This window comes from Bos grunniens, chromosome 6 (genome assembly GCF_055505025.1).
Source record: "Bos grunniens cultivar Pamir isolate PY7600 chromosome 6, Bosgru_T2T1.0, whole genome shotgun sequence".
NCBI lineage: Eukaryota > Metazoa > Chordata > Mammalia > Artiodactyla > Bovidae > Bos > Bos grunniens.
The window spans coordinates 89,045,631-89,060,342 of NC_141170.1; the positions used below are offsets into that span (position 1 = coordinate 89,045,631).

Here is a 14,712-nt window from a genome sequence, read left to right on the forward strand (position 1 = left end):
TGTATACATTTAACATATATAACTTGAAGAGTTTGGAAATAAGTAGGTGGCTCAGTCGGTAAAGAATCTGTCTGCAGTTCAGGGGACCTGGTTTTGATCCCTGGGTTGGGAAGCTACCCTGGAGAAGAAAATGACAACTCACTCGAGTATTCTTGCCTGGGAAATCTCATGGACAGAGGAGCCTGGTGGGCTACAGTTCATGGGGTCACAAAGAGTTGGACACCACTTAGTGACTAAACCACCATACACCCCTGAAGCCATAACCACAGTCTAGGCCATAAACATATCCATCACCTCCAAAAGTTGCCTCCTGCCCCATTCATTATTATTATTTTATGATAAGAGCCCAGTGTAAGAGCTAACCTCTTTGCAAATTTTTTTAAGATTATAATACATATATATTAAATAGAGGTGATAGCTAGTGCTACTGTGATAATCATATCTCATTATTTAAATATATCAAATCAGCATGCTGTATACCTTAAACTTAAAAAAAGTTATATGCTAAGTATATCTAATTAAAAATAAAATGAGTGTCAACTTCTTGCTTCAAACTAAGGAAAAAAGAATGCAACATTCCATTAGTAACTATAGGCACTGTGCTGTGTGGCACATCTCTGGGACTTATTCATTTTGCACAGCTGAAACTCTGTTCAGTTCAGTCGCTCAGTCGTGTCCGATTCTTTGCGACCCCATGGACTGCAGCACACCAGGCCTCCCTGTCCATCGCCAACTCCCAGAGCTTACTCAAACTCATGTCCATTGAGTCAGTGATGCCATCCAACCATCTCATCCTCTGTCCTCCCCTTCTCCTCCCGCCCTCAATCTTTCCCAGGATCCGGGTCTTTTCAAATGAGTCAGTTCTTCGCATCAGGTGGTCAGACTCTGTACTCTTCAACTAATACCTCCCGTGGAGGTAATACACCAGACAGAAAACCACTTGTGAAGTAGCTGTTATGACCAAACTGATGCTACTTAGGATATAAATCTTTTTTTAATGTAAAGTTCTTATCAAATTGCTTGACTTTTTATTCTTAGAATTTAACTGATATATAACAAATACCATTCTTACATTTAAAAATGTTTTATTACACTTCAAGTACAGATATTAAAATTCCCTTTGATATTAATCAATCAGATACTTACACTCTTAGAATTGGAAACTACTGTCTTCCTCCTTCTAGCCCATCTTTCTCATTCCTGTGGCGTTCTCTCTCAAATCTTTGACCTTGCCTCTTTCACTTTCCTGCATAACACACTCAATATCCAGTCATGATTGTGGGTCTTCTTTCTTAGCTTGATAAGCATAGCATCCCTCTCCTCCCACCTCTTCCCCACTGGATTCTTAAGCTCTTGCATCAGCCTTGAGTAATTGTTTTGAAAATACAACATGTTTTTTTTTTTTAGCTTTATTTTTTTAAATTTTATTTTATTTTTAAACTTTACATAATTGTATTAGTTTTGCCAAATATCAAAGTGAATCCACCACAGGTATACATGTGTTCCCCATCCTGAACCCTCCTCCCTCCTCCCTCCCCATACCATCCCTCTGGGTCGTCCCAGCGCTCTAGCCCCAAGCATCCAGTATCGTGCATCGAACCTGGACTGGCATCTCATTTCATACATGATATTTTACATGTTTCAATGCCATTCTCCCAAATCTTCCCACCCTCACCCTCTCCCACAGAGTCCATAAGACTGTTCTATACATCAGTGTCTCTTTTGCTGTCTTGTACACAGGGTTATTGTTACCATCTTTCTAAATTCCATATATATGCGTTAGTATACTGTATTGGTGTTTTTCCTTCTGGCTTACTTCACTCTGTATAATAGGCTCCAGTTTCATCCACCTCTTTAGAGCTGATTCAAATGTATTCTTTTTAATGGCTGAGTAATACTCCATTGTGTATATGTACCACTGCTTTCTTATCCATTCATCTGCTGATGGACATCTAGGTTGCTTCCATGTCCTGGCTATTATAAACAGTGCTGCGATGAACATTGGGGTACATGTGTCTCTTTCCCTTCTGGTTTCCTCAGTGTGTATGCCCAGTAGTGGGATTGCTGGATCATAAGGCAGTTCTATTTCCAGTTTTTTAAGGAATCTCCACACTGTTCTCCATAGTGGCTGTACTAGTTGGCATTCCCACCAACAGTGTAAGAGGGTTCCCTTTTCTCCACACCCTCTCCAGCATTTATTATTTGCAGACTTTTGGATTGCAGCCATTCTGACTGGTGTGAAATGGTACCTCATAGTGGTTTTGATTTGCATTTCTCTGATAATAAGTGATGTTGAGCATCTTTTCATGTGTTTGTTAGCCATCTGTATGTCTTCTTTGGAGAAATGTCTATTTAGTTCTTTGGCCCATTTTTTGATTGGGTCATTTATTTTTCTGGAGTTGAGCTGTAGGAGTTGCTTGTATATTTTTGAGATTAGTTGTTTGTCAGTTGCTTCATTTGCTATTATTTTCTCCCATTCTGAAGGCTGTCTTTTCACCTTGCTAATAGTTTCCTTTGATGTGCAGAAGCTTTTAAGGTTAATTAGGTCCCATTTGTTTATTTTTGCTTTTTAAGATCCATGTCTTTGCAAATATAATGTCTTTCTGGAGAGTTCCTCAGATTATGCCCCATGTTTTTTCTCTGTGACAGATTAGACTGAGCCAGTTTGTTTAACTTATGTCATAACAGAAGTTTGCACAACCAATGTAGCAACCAATATAGCTTAAATGTTTAAAATAACATTGAAATTGGTATTAATGTACCTGTGTCTTTAGGTGGACTCACATCTCTTTTGAGGTGGAGACTACATTTTGTCACTTGGCATCCTGGGATGATTAAAGAGGCTGCTCAATTATTTATTTGTTAAAAAAAAAAGAAAACTTTCAACTCCCAACTTTTGGTATCTGTGAAAATACTATCTTATGTCTGTAATCTGGGTACCAAACAACAGTGTTTGGCTATTAACCATATACGGTTAAGAGCAGCCAGGTTTCCAGAGGTCCAGCGCTGGCCAGATTATGGCCTTTAAAGGATGATCTCATTTAATCCTCATAGCCACTGTGAGGTGGTGTAGAAATGTATCCTGTATCACACATCAGGGGCCCAAGCCCACTGGGGTCAACCAGCTGGTCCATGGAGAAGCCAGGAGTCAAACCCGGGTGATCTACCTTTAGAATCTGTGCTCCCAGTGCTTGTGAGCCAAATGTTAAGTAAAATTAAGACCTGCATTTGATAACAACAGGATGGGAAGAAGGCTCCTATCACTCACTTGAGCGAAGGGAAAGCCTCGGTATTGTTTTAAGATTTGTTTTTTAAGATAAACAGTACAAAAATGTTCAGTAGTCTCTCTTTGTATTATGTGAGTGAGTATCTCACCTTAATTCCACTTTGTCATTTATTTCATTAACATAAAGGGAAAGTTCATGTCTTGTGTATAAACACATACTTGGAACTAATATTTACTAAGTGACTTTGTATATAAATCCTCTAAGGGAGGAATATCATAGAGTGGTTGTAAGAATTTTCCCTGATATATACACACACACACACACACACACACACACACACACACACACATACATACATACAGACATATAAATATGCCTGGCATTTTGAATACCTGCATACTATGTATTTAATCAATAGTAACACTATTTATTTATACCATATTTATCTGACCTTGTAAAGGAACAAAAGGTGAAAAATCTGTCCAGTATGCAACATTACCATGGTCTTATTAAGCAGATATGTTAAACAGTGTATTTGTGTGTAGGGGTGTGTACTTCGTTAATTCAGGGACATAGAGCACAGAGGTTTCTAGGGTCCACATGGGCTTAATTTACCATTGGACACTATCAGATAACTGATCACTAGATAGAAAGACATTTCTAAAATAGTGATAACCCTTATAATCCTTACACAGTGAGTTGTCCTCACTTTACATGACATAATTCTTCTCTGTTTTGAATCACAATTATAATGATTGTATTGAGTTTGTATAATCTAACTTTCAAAATTGATATCTAAAGATGTCATATAGAAAGAAAGTTTGAGTACAGAAAGATCTGAAACATTAACTAAATCAAATAAAAATGCAAATAAATGACATAGTTAAAACATTTTTCAAAATGTATTTTTGGGTCCATAGATGTTATAATAAATCTCAAAAGAGAAGTATATTTTAAATTTCTGAATATAGTTTAATGAGACTTTTCATTTTGAGATTAGTTGCTCCTGTTCTTGTGAACGTTGCCAATTTCATCTGTACTCTTATCAAATTCATTATATATGTCATCATTAGAAAAAAAGTGGACTTAAAACTGTTTATATTAGGAAATGATCTGTGGATTTACACAAGCAATGCTTTGTAACAACTGTAAATCAATAATACTTCTTTAATCAATGTAGGAAGTCTCCTCTCAGGCCAGTAGTTTAACTGCTTACAGGTGGCCCTCAGCTGCTCGGCGCTCTTGATGCTTCTGCTCCCTTGTTTGGGAGGGAAATGGACTGACTGTCTCCTGCAGGGCCTTTCGACTCCTAAAGGGAGGGAGGCTCGTCTACGTGTACATTTGATGCCTCATTTCCTTCAGCCTGAGTGGCTTAACGGCATGTCAGCAATGCTTTTATTCTTTAATTCTTTTAGAGGAAAAGAAAAAGACTTTATCTTGTCCCCAAAAGCTTTCAGTCTGATATTAGTGCTGTTAATGATTCTGGCAAAGGATAGCATTACGTCTTGAATTGATGAAATCATTCATTAGACAAAAACAGAACCCATCCCAATTGGTAGACATCCGTGGTAGTCAGAATGCTAGCCCCCACAATGTCCATGTCCTTAGCCCTAAAATCTGTTGTTTTACAAGGCAAAGGGGAATTAAAGTTGCTCATCAGCTGGGCTTCCCTGGTGGCTCACATGCTAAAGTTGCTCATCAGCTGACCTTGAGATGAGATTATCTAGGTGAGCTCAGTATAGTTGTTGTTGTTCGGTCACTAAGTTGCATCCAACTCTTTGCGACCCCATGGACTAGAGCACACCAGGCTTCCCTGTCCTCCCCTATCTCCTGGAGTTTGCTCAGGTTAATGACAGTAGCTCATATATATAGTTAACTCAGTATAGTTACATGACCCTTAAAAGTATAAATACAGAAAGAAACACTTTAAATTTACTTAATGCAAAGCCTATCTCTGGGAAGAGTACATCCCAACTTTCTAAGCAGATCTTATGAGAGTTCTATGTTTGATTTTTTTATATCTCCCAAATTATGTAAATAGTCACCAACACTTAGCCCCTTTAGTCATGGTGTTTTTAAAAACCTAAGCACAGATTGAATGCTGATCATGTGTAAAGAGACATTTAACCCCTATGCCGCTTGAACCTCTTGTTTTCCTTCTGCCTGTCTCTGCTGCACTTCGTAATTCTCCAGAGCGCTCTCATAGCTTTGCTTTCTCCCCAGCTCTAATGGGCTGTTCTCCCTTTCCGTTTTACATTTTTGGTTGTGACAGCCCTTCCACCTCAAAGCATAGTTTTCAGTGATTTCTTACTCCTTGCTTATGTTTCATTCTGTCTCCTACTCTTCACGTTCGTCACACATCTCACGCAGTGTGGCATTCTGTATCTGATGTTTCCAGTATCTGTAATCTGAAGGTGTTAAGTCTATTTGGATTCTTCCTCTTGCCTCATTTGCAGTGGGTGTTTCCTTTTGTTTTAAGGCATTTACCCTGTGGGATCCTCTCTCTTTCCTTTCCCTCCCTCTATTTTCTTTCTTCCCTTCCTTCTCTCCCTCCCCACCTTGGGGATTTCCTTTATTCCCTTGTGAGCCCAATAATGCATTACACTTTTTTGTTTCTTTTATTTTATCCATGACCAAGCTGTCGGGTGGCAGGAGCTCCTTCAGAGGCTCTAGTATCCTTCCATAGTAGTGGAGTGAAGCATATTCTGTAATAATTTCCTCAAGAGAGGATTTGTATTTGTTTTTGCCAGGAGCCATGGTGGTGGTGTGCTAGCAAACTAGGGCCAATTTGGTCCCATTCAGTGGTTCAGGCTTAATGCTAAAGCCCAGGGTTCGGTGTTTCTCCTTTTTAAAGGGTCAGAGTTCATCATCTAGATCTCAAGGCTGGTGTTATTCTTTGCCCAGATAGCAGCCTGGCATTTGTATATGCTGAATGCTCATCTAGCCCCGCGCTCTTCTTGACTCTTCCCTTCCTCTCTTCCTTCCTCTGCCTACACCTCCCGCTTAGAGATTTCCTCTGCGAGTATTTCTGAGTATGCCCAACAGTGCAGTACCTTTCTGTTTTGTTGTATGTTATCGAAGCATATAGTGGTATGGTTCCCTTCAGAGTATCTAGTGGCCCACGCTAGTGGTAGAAGTGAAAAGTATTCTTTTCTGCCAGTTACTGTGAACCCTTCAAGTGTTTTTCTCTGTGAAAATAATAATCGGTAAAATGAAATAATAATTTGGAAACAATACTTCAAGCACTCAAAACCAACAGTCTCAAATGTATATTTAAAAGAGGGCAACATAAATTAATAAGTAAAATTAATAAGTAAATAAAAATAACTTGTCTCACCAGTCTCCTCTGTCCATGGGATTCTCCAGGCAAGAATACTGGAGTGGGTTGCCATTTCCTCCTCCAGGGGATCTTCCCAACCCAGGGATCGAACCCGAGTCTCTTGTGTCTGCCGCATTGGCACACAGATTCTTTACCACTACTGCCACCTGGGAAACCCATATAAAGAAAAACTACTGGCTAAATATATTTTACATGCAATTGTTTTCTTCTCTGAAGGAAAAAATAAAACATTTTAAACAAATCTGTACTGCTGTGAATACACTAACAGTGTGTTGGTGGATTTAACAGGTCCAGAGGACGATAGCAAAGCAAATTCAGATGGTGAAACAGATTGGAAAAGGTCGCTATGGGGAAGTTTGGATGGGAAAGTGGCGTGGCGAAAAGGTAGCTGTGAAAGTGTTCTTCACTACAGAGGAGGCCAGCTGGTTCCGAGAGACAGAAATATATCAGACGGTGTTGATGAGGCATGAAAACATCTTGGGTGAGTATAAGTCTGTATTAGCGATGTTCAGGGTTTCCTAGCTTTCCTCGCTTTTTCTGTTAACATCTGCATATTAACTCATCTGTCTAGATCTGCTATGAAATATATAGACATTTTCTTTTTGGCCTGAGCCCAAGAATGTCATGCACATCTAATGGGAGACCTCACAGGAGGAATGACGAAGGCACTTCTATGAATGGATGGTGGGCTTGAAATGAAACATGTTCAAATTATTTTTTTTTTCTTCAGGGACAGCAAATGCAAATGCAACACCAAAATTTCTCAGATTTCTTAGGGATTTGAAGGAGCACATTTTTGTCTAAGTACTGTGAAGTTATGGGAATTTTATCTGCAGGGTTTATTTATATCCAGAGTTTATATTGAGAATTGATTTCCTTTTTAAGTTAGAAATGATCTAGCTGGATTATTCAAGTAGAAAGTGTGTCAGCTAATCCTGGAGTGTGTGCCTGTTTTGTAAACAGTGTCTTATGTGTAATTATAATACCATGAACTATTTACTGTTAACTTAGAAATAATTTAAATATCAGCTGCTGATTAGAAAGGTATCCTGTCTTCAGAAACAAATGCTTAGTGTTTCTCCACCCCTGCTGTTTTGGTTATCTGTGATGGGCTTCCCAGGTGGCTCAGTGGTAAAGAATCTACCTGCCAAGCAGGAGATGCAGGTTCAATCCCTGGGTCGGGAAGACTCCTTGGAGAAGGAAATGGCAACCCACTCCAGTATTCTTGCCTGGGAAATCCCATGGACAGAGGAGCCTGGTGGGCTACAGTCCATGGGGTCACAAAGAGTCAGACACGACTTAGGAACTAAATTGCAACAATGATGGGTATTAGTAATTTAATGCTCTCATAAGCACAATCAGAAAACCGAATGAGATGCCGAATAAAAGACACCTATGACAAAGGACGATCGTTGAAAAAATGAATTATCCTGGTAGTATTTAGAAAACACGTAGCTTCAACCCTTTTTGTCTTCTTTCCTTTTAGGCTTCATTGCTGCAGATATCAAAGGGACGGGGTCCTGGACACAACTGTACCTAATCACAGATTATCATGAAAACGGTTCCCTCTATGATTACCTGAAGTCCACCACCCTAGATACTAAGTCGATGTTGAAGTTAGCCTATTCCTCAGTCAGTGGCCTGTGTCACTTACACACTGAAATCTTTAGTACTCAAGGCAAACCAGCAATTGCCCATCGAGATCTGAAAAGTAAGAACATCCTCGTGAAGAAAAATGGAACTTGCTGTATAGCTGACCTGGGCTTGGCTGTTAAGTTTATTAGGTTAGTATCAAGGTAAACAAATATACTTTTTATGGTTCTTTTCTATCATTTTTTATAGATGATGCATTTTGTCACTCAGGGCTTCTAGGATATTTAGTGGAGGAGGAATGTTGCTAACTTTGACTTTTCCTGGAGGGGAAAAAGAAGAAACATCTTCTTTGCAACAAATAAACAGTGTTTGGGTCAGTTCTATTGTTTCTAAGCTTATCAGTGACCTGACTTCAAGACATTGTTCACATAGGTTTGAGCTGTCATGAATCTGTTAAGAAAAGAAGTTGCTAATGCCTGGGATTGTGTGCTCAGAATTCTGCATAACATTTGTTAGGTAGGAAGAGGTTTCAGGAAAGAGCTACAATTATGTAGTGATAAAGGCATTTTTTATGTGTTATAAGAAAGATAACTTGCAGAGGTATTCTATGAGAAATGTTAGAAATGAATAAGCAACGCAGTGCCAGTATTCAGCACTGCAGCTTCTGCAGGATGGGCAAGAAGAAGGCCCATAGCTGGGGTTCTGGTTTGCTTACCTTTGTTGTATTCATGGCAGCTCCTTTATCGTGTAGGATTTAATTAGAAAGATGATTCTTCTGCTTTGAAAACAAAACGAAATGAGTTTGCAAACTACAAGAAAAGAGGGATCATCTTATACCTGCTTTTTAAAAATTCAGTTTAGGCCCAGCTTTTATTAAACTATTGGACCTTATTATGGATTTTTTCCCCCAAAGAGACTCTGTAGAATATGGAGAAGGACATAAAGGAAAAGCCAAGACAAAGAATAAAACTGACGAGAAAGGACTAAGGGATTGGTATTTTCACCCAGAAGTAAAGATGGAGAGGTGATAAAATGATAAATCCTAAATATATAAAGGTCTTCACCAACTGGGGAAGGTAGAGGGTAGCAAATTGAAGTCCTTGGTCTTTAAAAACAAAGCAGGAGGAAATGCTTTGGACTGTAGATTCAAGTTAGAAATATGAGCTCCTGCTAATAAAGATGATTTGAATCTTCTCTCTCTTCTGAATTCTTTTTTCTGACCTACACCCTTTTTTAAGTCTCATCTACCACAGGGAACTTTCCTTGATGCTTCTTAAATCGCCAGCGTTTCTCCTTCCCTCCCTGTGAAATTTCTCAAGAGTTCTAAAGAGTAATTTGCTTTCACAGTCCAGCAGTTCCTGGTATTTGCAGTTTGGCTGCTGCTCCGTCTCTTCTGAAGCTCCTTTACTGAAGGACAGCATGGATTTTGTCACCAGAAGCCTTTTTTCCCATCGGCCCACCTCCCCTGTGCCCACACTTTTCTTGCTCCTGTGTTCCTAGTGTGTTTATTCCAGGTTCTCCTCCTTTCTCTCTGTGGGTTCTGCTCTCTTTTTCTTAAGCATTTTTCCACTTCTCAATATCATGCTGCACATGCTCTCTCTCCCCATTTCCCAGTTTTGGTGGATCCATTCTAAAGTGTGAGGCTCGTTCCCTTTGTTCCCTAAGATTGCTCAGTTGAATGAATTCTGTCTCCATGATATTCCCGCTGGAACTGGGCCAGTTGGGGGCCTCCTACCATTTTTCTAGATTCTGGAGTAAAGCATTTTGTAGTTATTTCCTCTTCCCAATTTGTCTTTTGCATACTGCTGCCAGATATACTTTCTTGAAGCATAATTTTGGGCATCATCGTAATTTCATCATTTGCTCTGGCTTTGGGTTAAAATGTAATTTCTCTCACACCTCTGAGTGTTTGTAATATGCTTTTATCTTTATCTGAATACCCCATATCCTCTCCTTTATTTTAGTAGCTACTACTTCATAATTTTATCCTTTAGAACCCCTATTATCATTCCCTTACAAGCCTGGCTTTCAGTGAGTTTCTGTTGTATGGTCATCAGTGACTGCTTTTCTGTCATTGTCAGTGGAGACAAAGTTCCGTGAAGGTAGATACCATGTTTTTCTTAAATTTACATCTCTAGTCTTTCCTTGGTGCTCATTATATAGGGGTTGCTTCAAAATTTTGTATAAAGCTTAAATGAATGATTCCATATGGACTATGGGATGAAGGGAAAAAGCATTTTTTTTTCCTCTTATCTCCAGGGATTTTTCACACGCTGAATTAAATATGCCTTTCTATTTTTATGTCCAATTTATATGGACATAAAACTCTCCAATTTATATGCTTTATTTTGCAAGGCTGAACTTATTTGTGTGTTTTCCATGTATACTCCATGTTTGCTACTGGTTTGCTTTTGGCTGGACAGCATATAGCACTCCAGTACTCTTGCCTGGAAAATCCCATGGACGGGGGAGCCTGGTGGGCTGCCGTCTCAGGGGTCGCACAGAGTCAGACACGACTGAAACGACTTAGCAGCAGCAGCAGCAGACAACATATAGCTTGGAATGCCCTTGCGTCTCCATGTTACTTAATCCAGTCTCAGAGTTACCTCTAAGTCACTTTACTCATCCCCCAGGTAGGAAGGATGACATCATCTCTTCTACTCCCGTGATAATTTTCTGACCCTTGCCTGCCTGACCCTGTAATTATTTTAGTGCATGCCTCATCTTACCCTCCTCTTCACTGGGCATCTTGAGAGTCCATGTCGTTATGTGATGTTTCTCATTTGACATGACATAGTGAGTTACCCATTAGAGATATTATTTTGAATCAGTACTCGTTGGCAGTATCAAAGTAATTAAGAACTCATTGTCTTAATAGACCTTAAAAAAAAAACCAGGAAAATGAGTATCTATTATATTTCTGAAACTTAGTTCTGCTTAATGGGAATGAACTAAATGAACTCTCAAATTTCATACAAACCCAGATATAAGCAGTGGAAGGAAATACATTAAGGGATAATTCAGAGATTTATTTGGCATATATTGACTGTTTAATGGAGAGAGGAAGGATATGAGGATACTAGCTCAGATGAACAACTTCAATAGCTATCGCAAAGACCTCATATGGCTAACTAGCAGCTGTGGGATCATTTGCCACCCTGGGCCTCAGTTTCCTTTATATTAAATGGATGTTGAATTTGGTAATTGGAAGTCCTTTTCATGTTTTTATTTCATATGTTTCAGAGGAACTTTGGTCTTCTCAATTTTTGAGCCTCACTTTTAAACCTTGCTGTACACAGTTCTTTGGGTTTCACTCTGCCCGACTTTCCTGTTGCGGGGGAGTATGAAGCATATGTGCACAGATATTTACAGCATTGTACTACAAGTGGGGTCAAAGCTAACTCAGTGTTGAGTTCTCAAACTTCACATGTGAACTTCCTGTGAGAACTTAATCTTTGCTGTGGTCTCTGTGTGCTAAGTGTTCTCTCAGGCTTTTAAATCATTTTGGGGAGGTTTCCAGTGATGTTTGGAGAAGGAAATGGTAACCCACTCCAGTATTCTTGCCTGGAGAATCCCGTGGACAGAGGAGCCTGGTGGGCTGCTGTCCATGGGGTCTCACAGAGTCAGACATGGCTGAAGCGACTTTGCATGCATGCATTGGAGAAGGAAATGGCAACCCACTCCAGTATTCTTACCTGGAGAATCCCAGGGACAGAGGAGCCTGGTGGGCTACCATCTATGGGGTTGCACAGAGTCGGACGTGACTTAGCTGCAGCAGCAGCCAGTGATGTTCACAGAGGGTGGACAATGCGTTAGAGGTTTCCTGCTCACTTAACTTCTTTATGCTGTATTGTTTTCTTCGTGCACACTCTTGAAAATGATGTAAGTGCTGATGCATCTCATCAGCCGAAGGGAGATGGAATCCGGGTGATGCCACGAGAGACACTCCCATTAACCTTAATCTCTCGGGATAAGAAAACAGTGAAACATGGAATCTCATGAAGGAACTTACAGAGCTTTCCACCCTGCCCTCTGGAGGATCACACAGCCCCTCTGGTACTTCAAGGACAGAATGATATGTTTTCTTAGTGAGGGAGTAAGTCCTGCCTGGCTTATGGCCTTTCAGGTATTATATTTTATATAGAAAGCCTACAGTGAAGACTGGGCTGTAACACACATCTCCAGATTGATGCCTGCCCATTTGTCCAAGTGCAGAGGAGATGGAGAGTCTGGCCCAGAAGGTTCTCAGTGTTCTTTGTCTCTCAGTGACATATACACCACTGCTTCTGGTGTGTATACTTAGTGGTTTTCAAAAAAAGGGACATGGTTAAGTCACAGACCAAGCACGAGTGGCAGCACACCCAAGCAGGGTTTCTGCAGCCTCATCCACCTTCTTGAAGAGTTTCCATGTCAAGCTTCTCTTTCTAAGAAACCCTGAGATGTCTCAGGGTTTACTCATAAGAGCAGTGAATTCTGTTGGTGCTGCAGAAAACCCTTCTCATTGGTTAACATCTGCCTAGGCAGAGCTCAGTTCAGCAAGTCAGTTCAATAGCTATTTGCAAGATACAATAGGAGAGATGAAGGATGTGCATAGTCCCTTCTTCTATGAGAATATTTCATGCTTTGAAAGGTCATTTTTGTCTTTCTAACAAGTGATTCAGTATTCTCTGCTGTGGTTCATGTGTGGTTAGTTTCTTGCAAGAAATGTGTGGTAACATTCCTTGAAAGAATCTCTGCTTATGGATTCATAATTAGAAGCTTAATTAATATGAAAAAAATTAATATAAGGTTAAGATAGATATTATACTTTTAAATACCTGCTTTATTCCCTGCCATCAAAATAAAATTCTTTCTGTCCTTTTTCCAGTGCATGAGACCCTAGAGTTTAAGGCACACCCTGCTCCACTGAGTTGGAAGGGTGCTCAGGTTCATTCTCTGGTCTCTTAGGATCCTGGAAGGAGGCCCCACTTCCAGCCTTTCTGCATCCACAAGGACTCTTTGATTCTTTTCCTCAGTTCTACTAACACCTGCAGTCTACACGCCGCTGTAGACACCAGTATTGGGCCACTGCAGGCAGCTGCCTGGGCACAGGCAGTAAGAGGTTGCCCGGTTTGTAGACAACATAACCCATTAAAATGATCTCCGTGTGCGGAAGTTCTAAACAGTGTCAGTGATAAGATGCCCTCTCCCAGGAGAGGGCCTCACCTCTACCATCCTCTCCTTAGTACATATAGCCTTCTTGCACTTTCAGAGAGAAAAGCCTTGGTCTTGTATCTTTTTCTTCTTCTATGTCTGTCTGTCTGTCTGCGTTTTCCCCACCCCCCTTCTCTCCGACACACACACACACATACATACCCTAAGTCATCTTTGCTTTCATCCCCAACCTGGAGTAGTTTCCTTGAAATCTCTCACTTGCTTTGTGGCCCCAAATAAGAGGTGCTGCATCCATCTCTTCTTGCCAAACTCTTCTCTTGGCCCTCCCATCCTCCACGGAAAAGGAAAGCAGGGGATGGTGAGGCCACCTGCCCTCGTCTGCTTCTTTCTCTCTCCTGGGGCCTTTCCTTCAGGTACTCATACCTGTCCTTAAAGATCTGCATCTTGTCCTAACGCTGGGCCTGGGGAAGAACCCCTCTGATTGTACTTCCTGTCCCTTCTGCTTTCTTTGCTTTTGCTGCCCCAGTGCTAAATCGCTTTAATTTCTCTTTGTGACCTTGAACATGAATACAAGTTCCATTTTTCTCTCCCCTTATTTGGAAACAGCTAAGATGATGTGACTGAATACCTGGGAGAGAAATGTAGTTTAATTACTTTCAAGTAGGAAAACCCTCCTGAGGCAAAAGGGACAGAGCCGGATGTCTTGGAGAAACTAATACTTTATAATGTTGGATGGAAATTACTTATAATAAGTATGTTTGTTCTTTAACATATAGCGCTGAAGGCTTTTGCCATTGGGTTGATAGTCCTGTACAAAATTAATTTGCTGAACAAAATGCAATTTATCTTTCTACATGGCTGCAATGTTTCATTTTATGGCCTATGTATAATAGAGATTTTTAAGTTTTTCTTTAAATCATACATAGAAAAGTTTACTATTAAAAAACCTTTTCCTTCTTTCATTTAAAGTGTATTCCCTACTGCCATGTGCAAGACACGTGGTGAATGGAGACGGAGTGGAGACCTGCTCCTTAGGGACAAACCCAATGATTATGATGTCATTCAGGGCTCAGAGGAGTTTACAGTCTTTGGTTGGAAGATGAATATTCATTGAGATGCCACAAAGGAGAATATTTATTCAGGTTCTTCTAGGGGAAGATATTTATTCAGCTCTCCCGGGGAAGATAGTTATTCCAGCGCTGGTGGGAGGGCACTTAGGATGGAGAGCGCAGGGTGGGAGAGGGACAGTAGTGGCTAGGGTACTGTGTAAGTAAGGAGCTGGTTTTGGAGCATCTGATGGACAAGCAAAGTCCTCGACCGAGTGTTTTTTCCATGTTTGAGGGAATGAGAGTCTAGAGAACTATAAATAGTTTGGCCATCACAAATCCTAAATCTGTT

The 14,712-nt window shown here is 40.3% G+C and overlaps 1 protein-coding gene across 47 annotated transcripts in view; it reads left to right on the forward strand.

The window, feature by feature from the left end:
• Positions 1-14,712, forward strand: part of BMPR1B (bone morphogenetic protein receptor type 1B) — a 522,369-nt gene that overhangs the window by 498,517 nt on the left and 9,140 nt on the right. For all 47 annotated transcript variants that reach the window (XM_086406604.1, XM_086406600.1, XM_086406606.1 and 44 more), the window contains 2 exons: positions 6,856-7,048; positions 8,054-8,351. In XM_086406604.1, the coding sequence (XP_086262730.1) occupies positions 6,856-7,048; positions 8,054-8,351 (491 nt within the window). The remainder of the gene's footprint in view (positions 1-6,855; positions 7,049-8,053; positions 8,352-14,712) is intronic.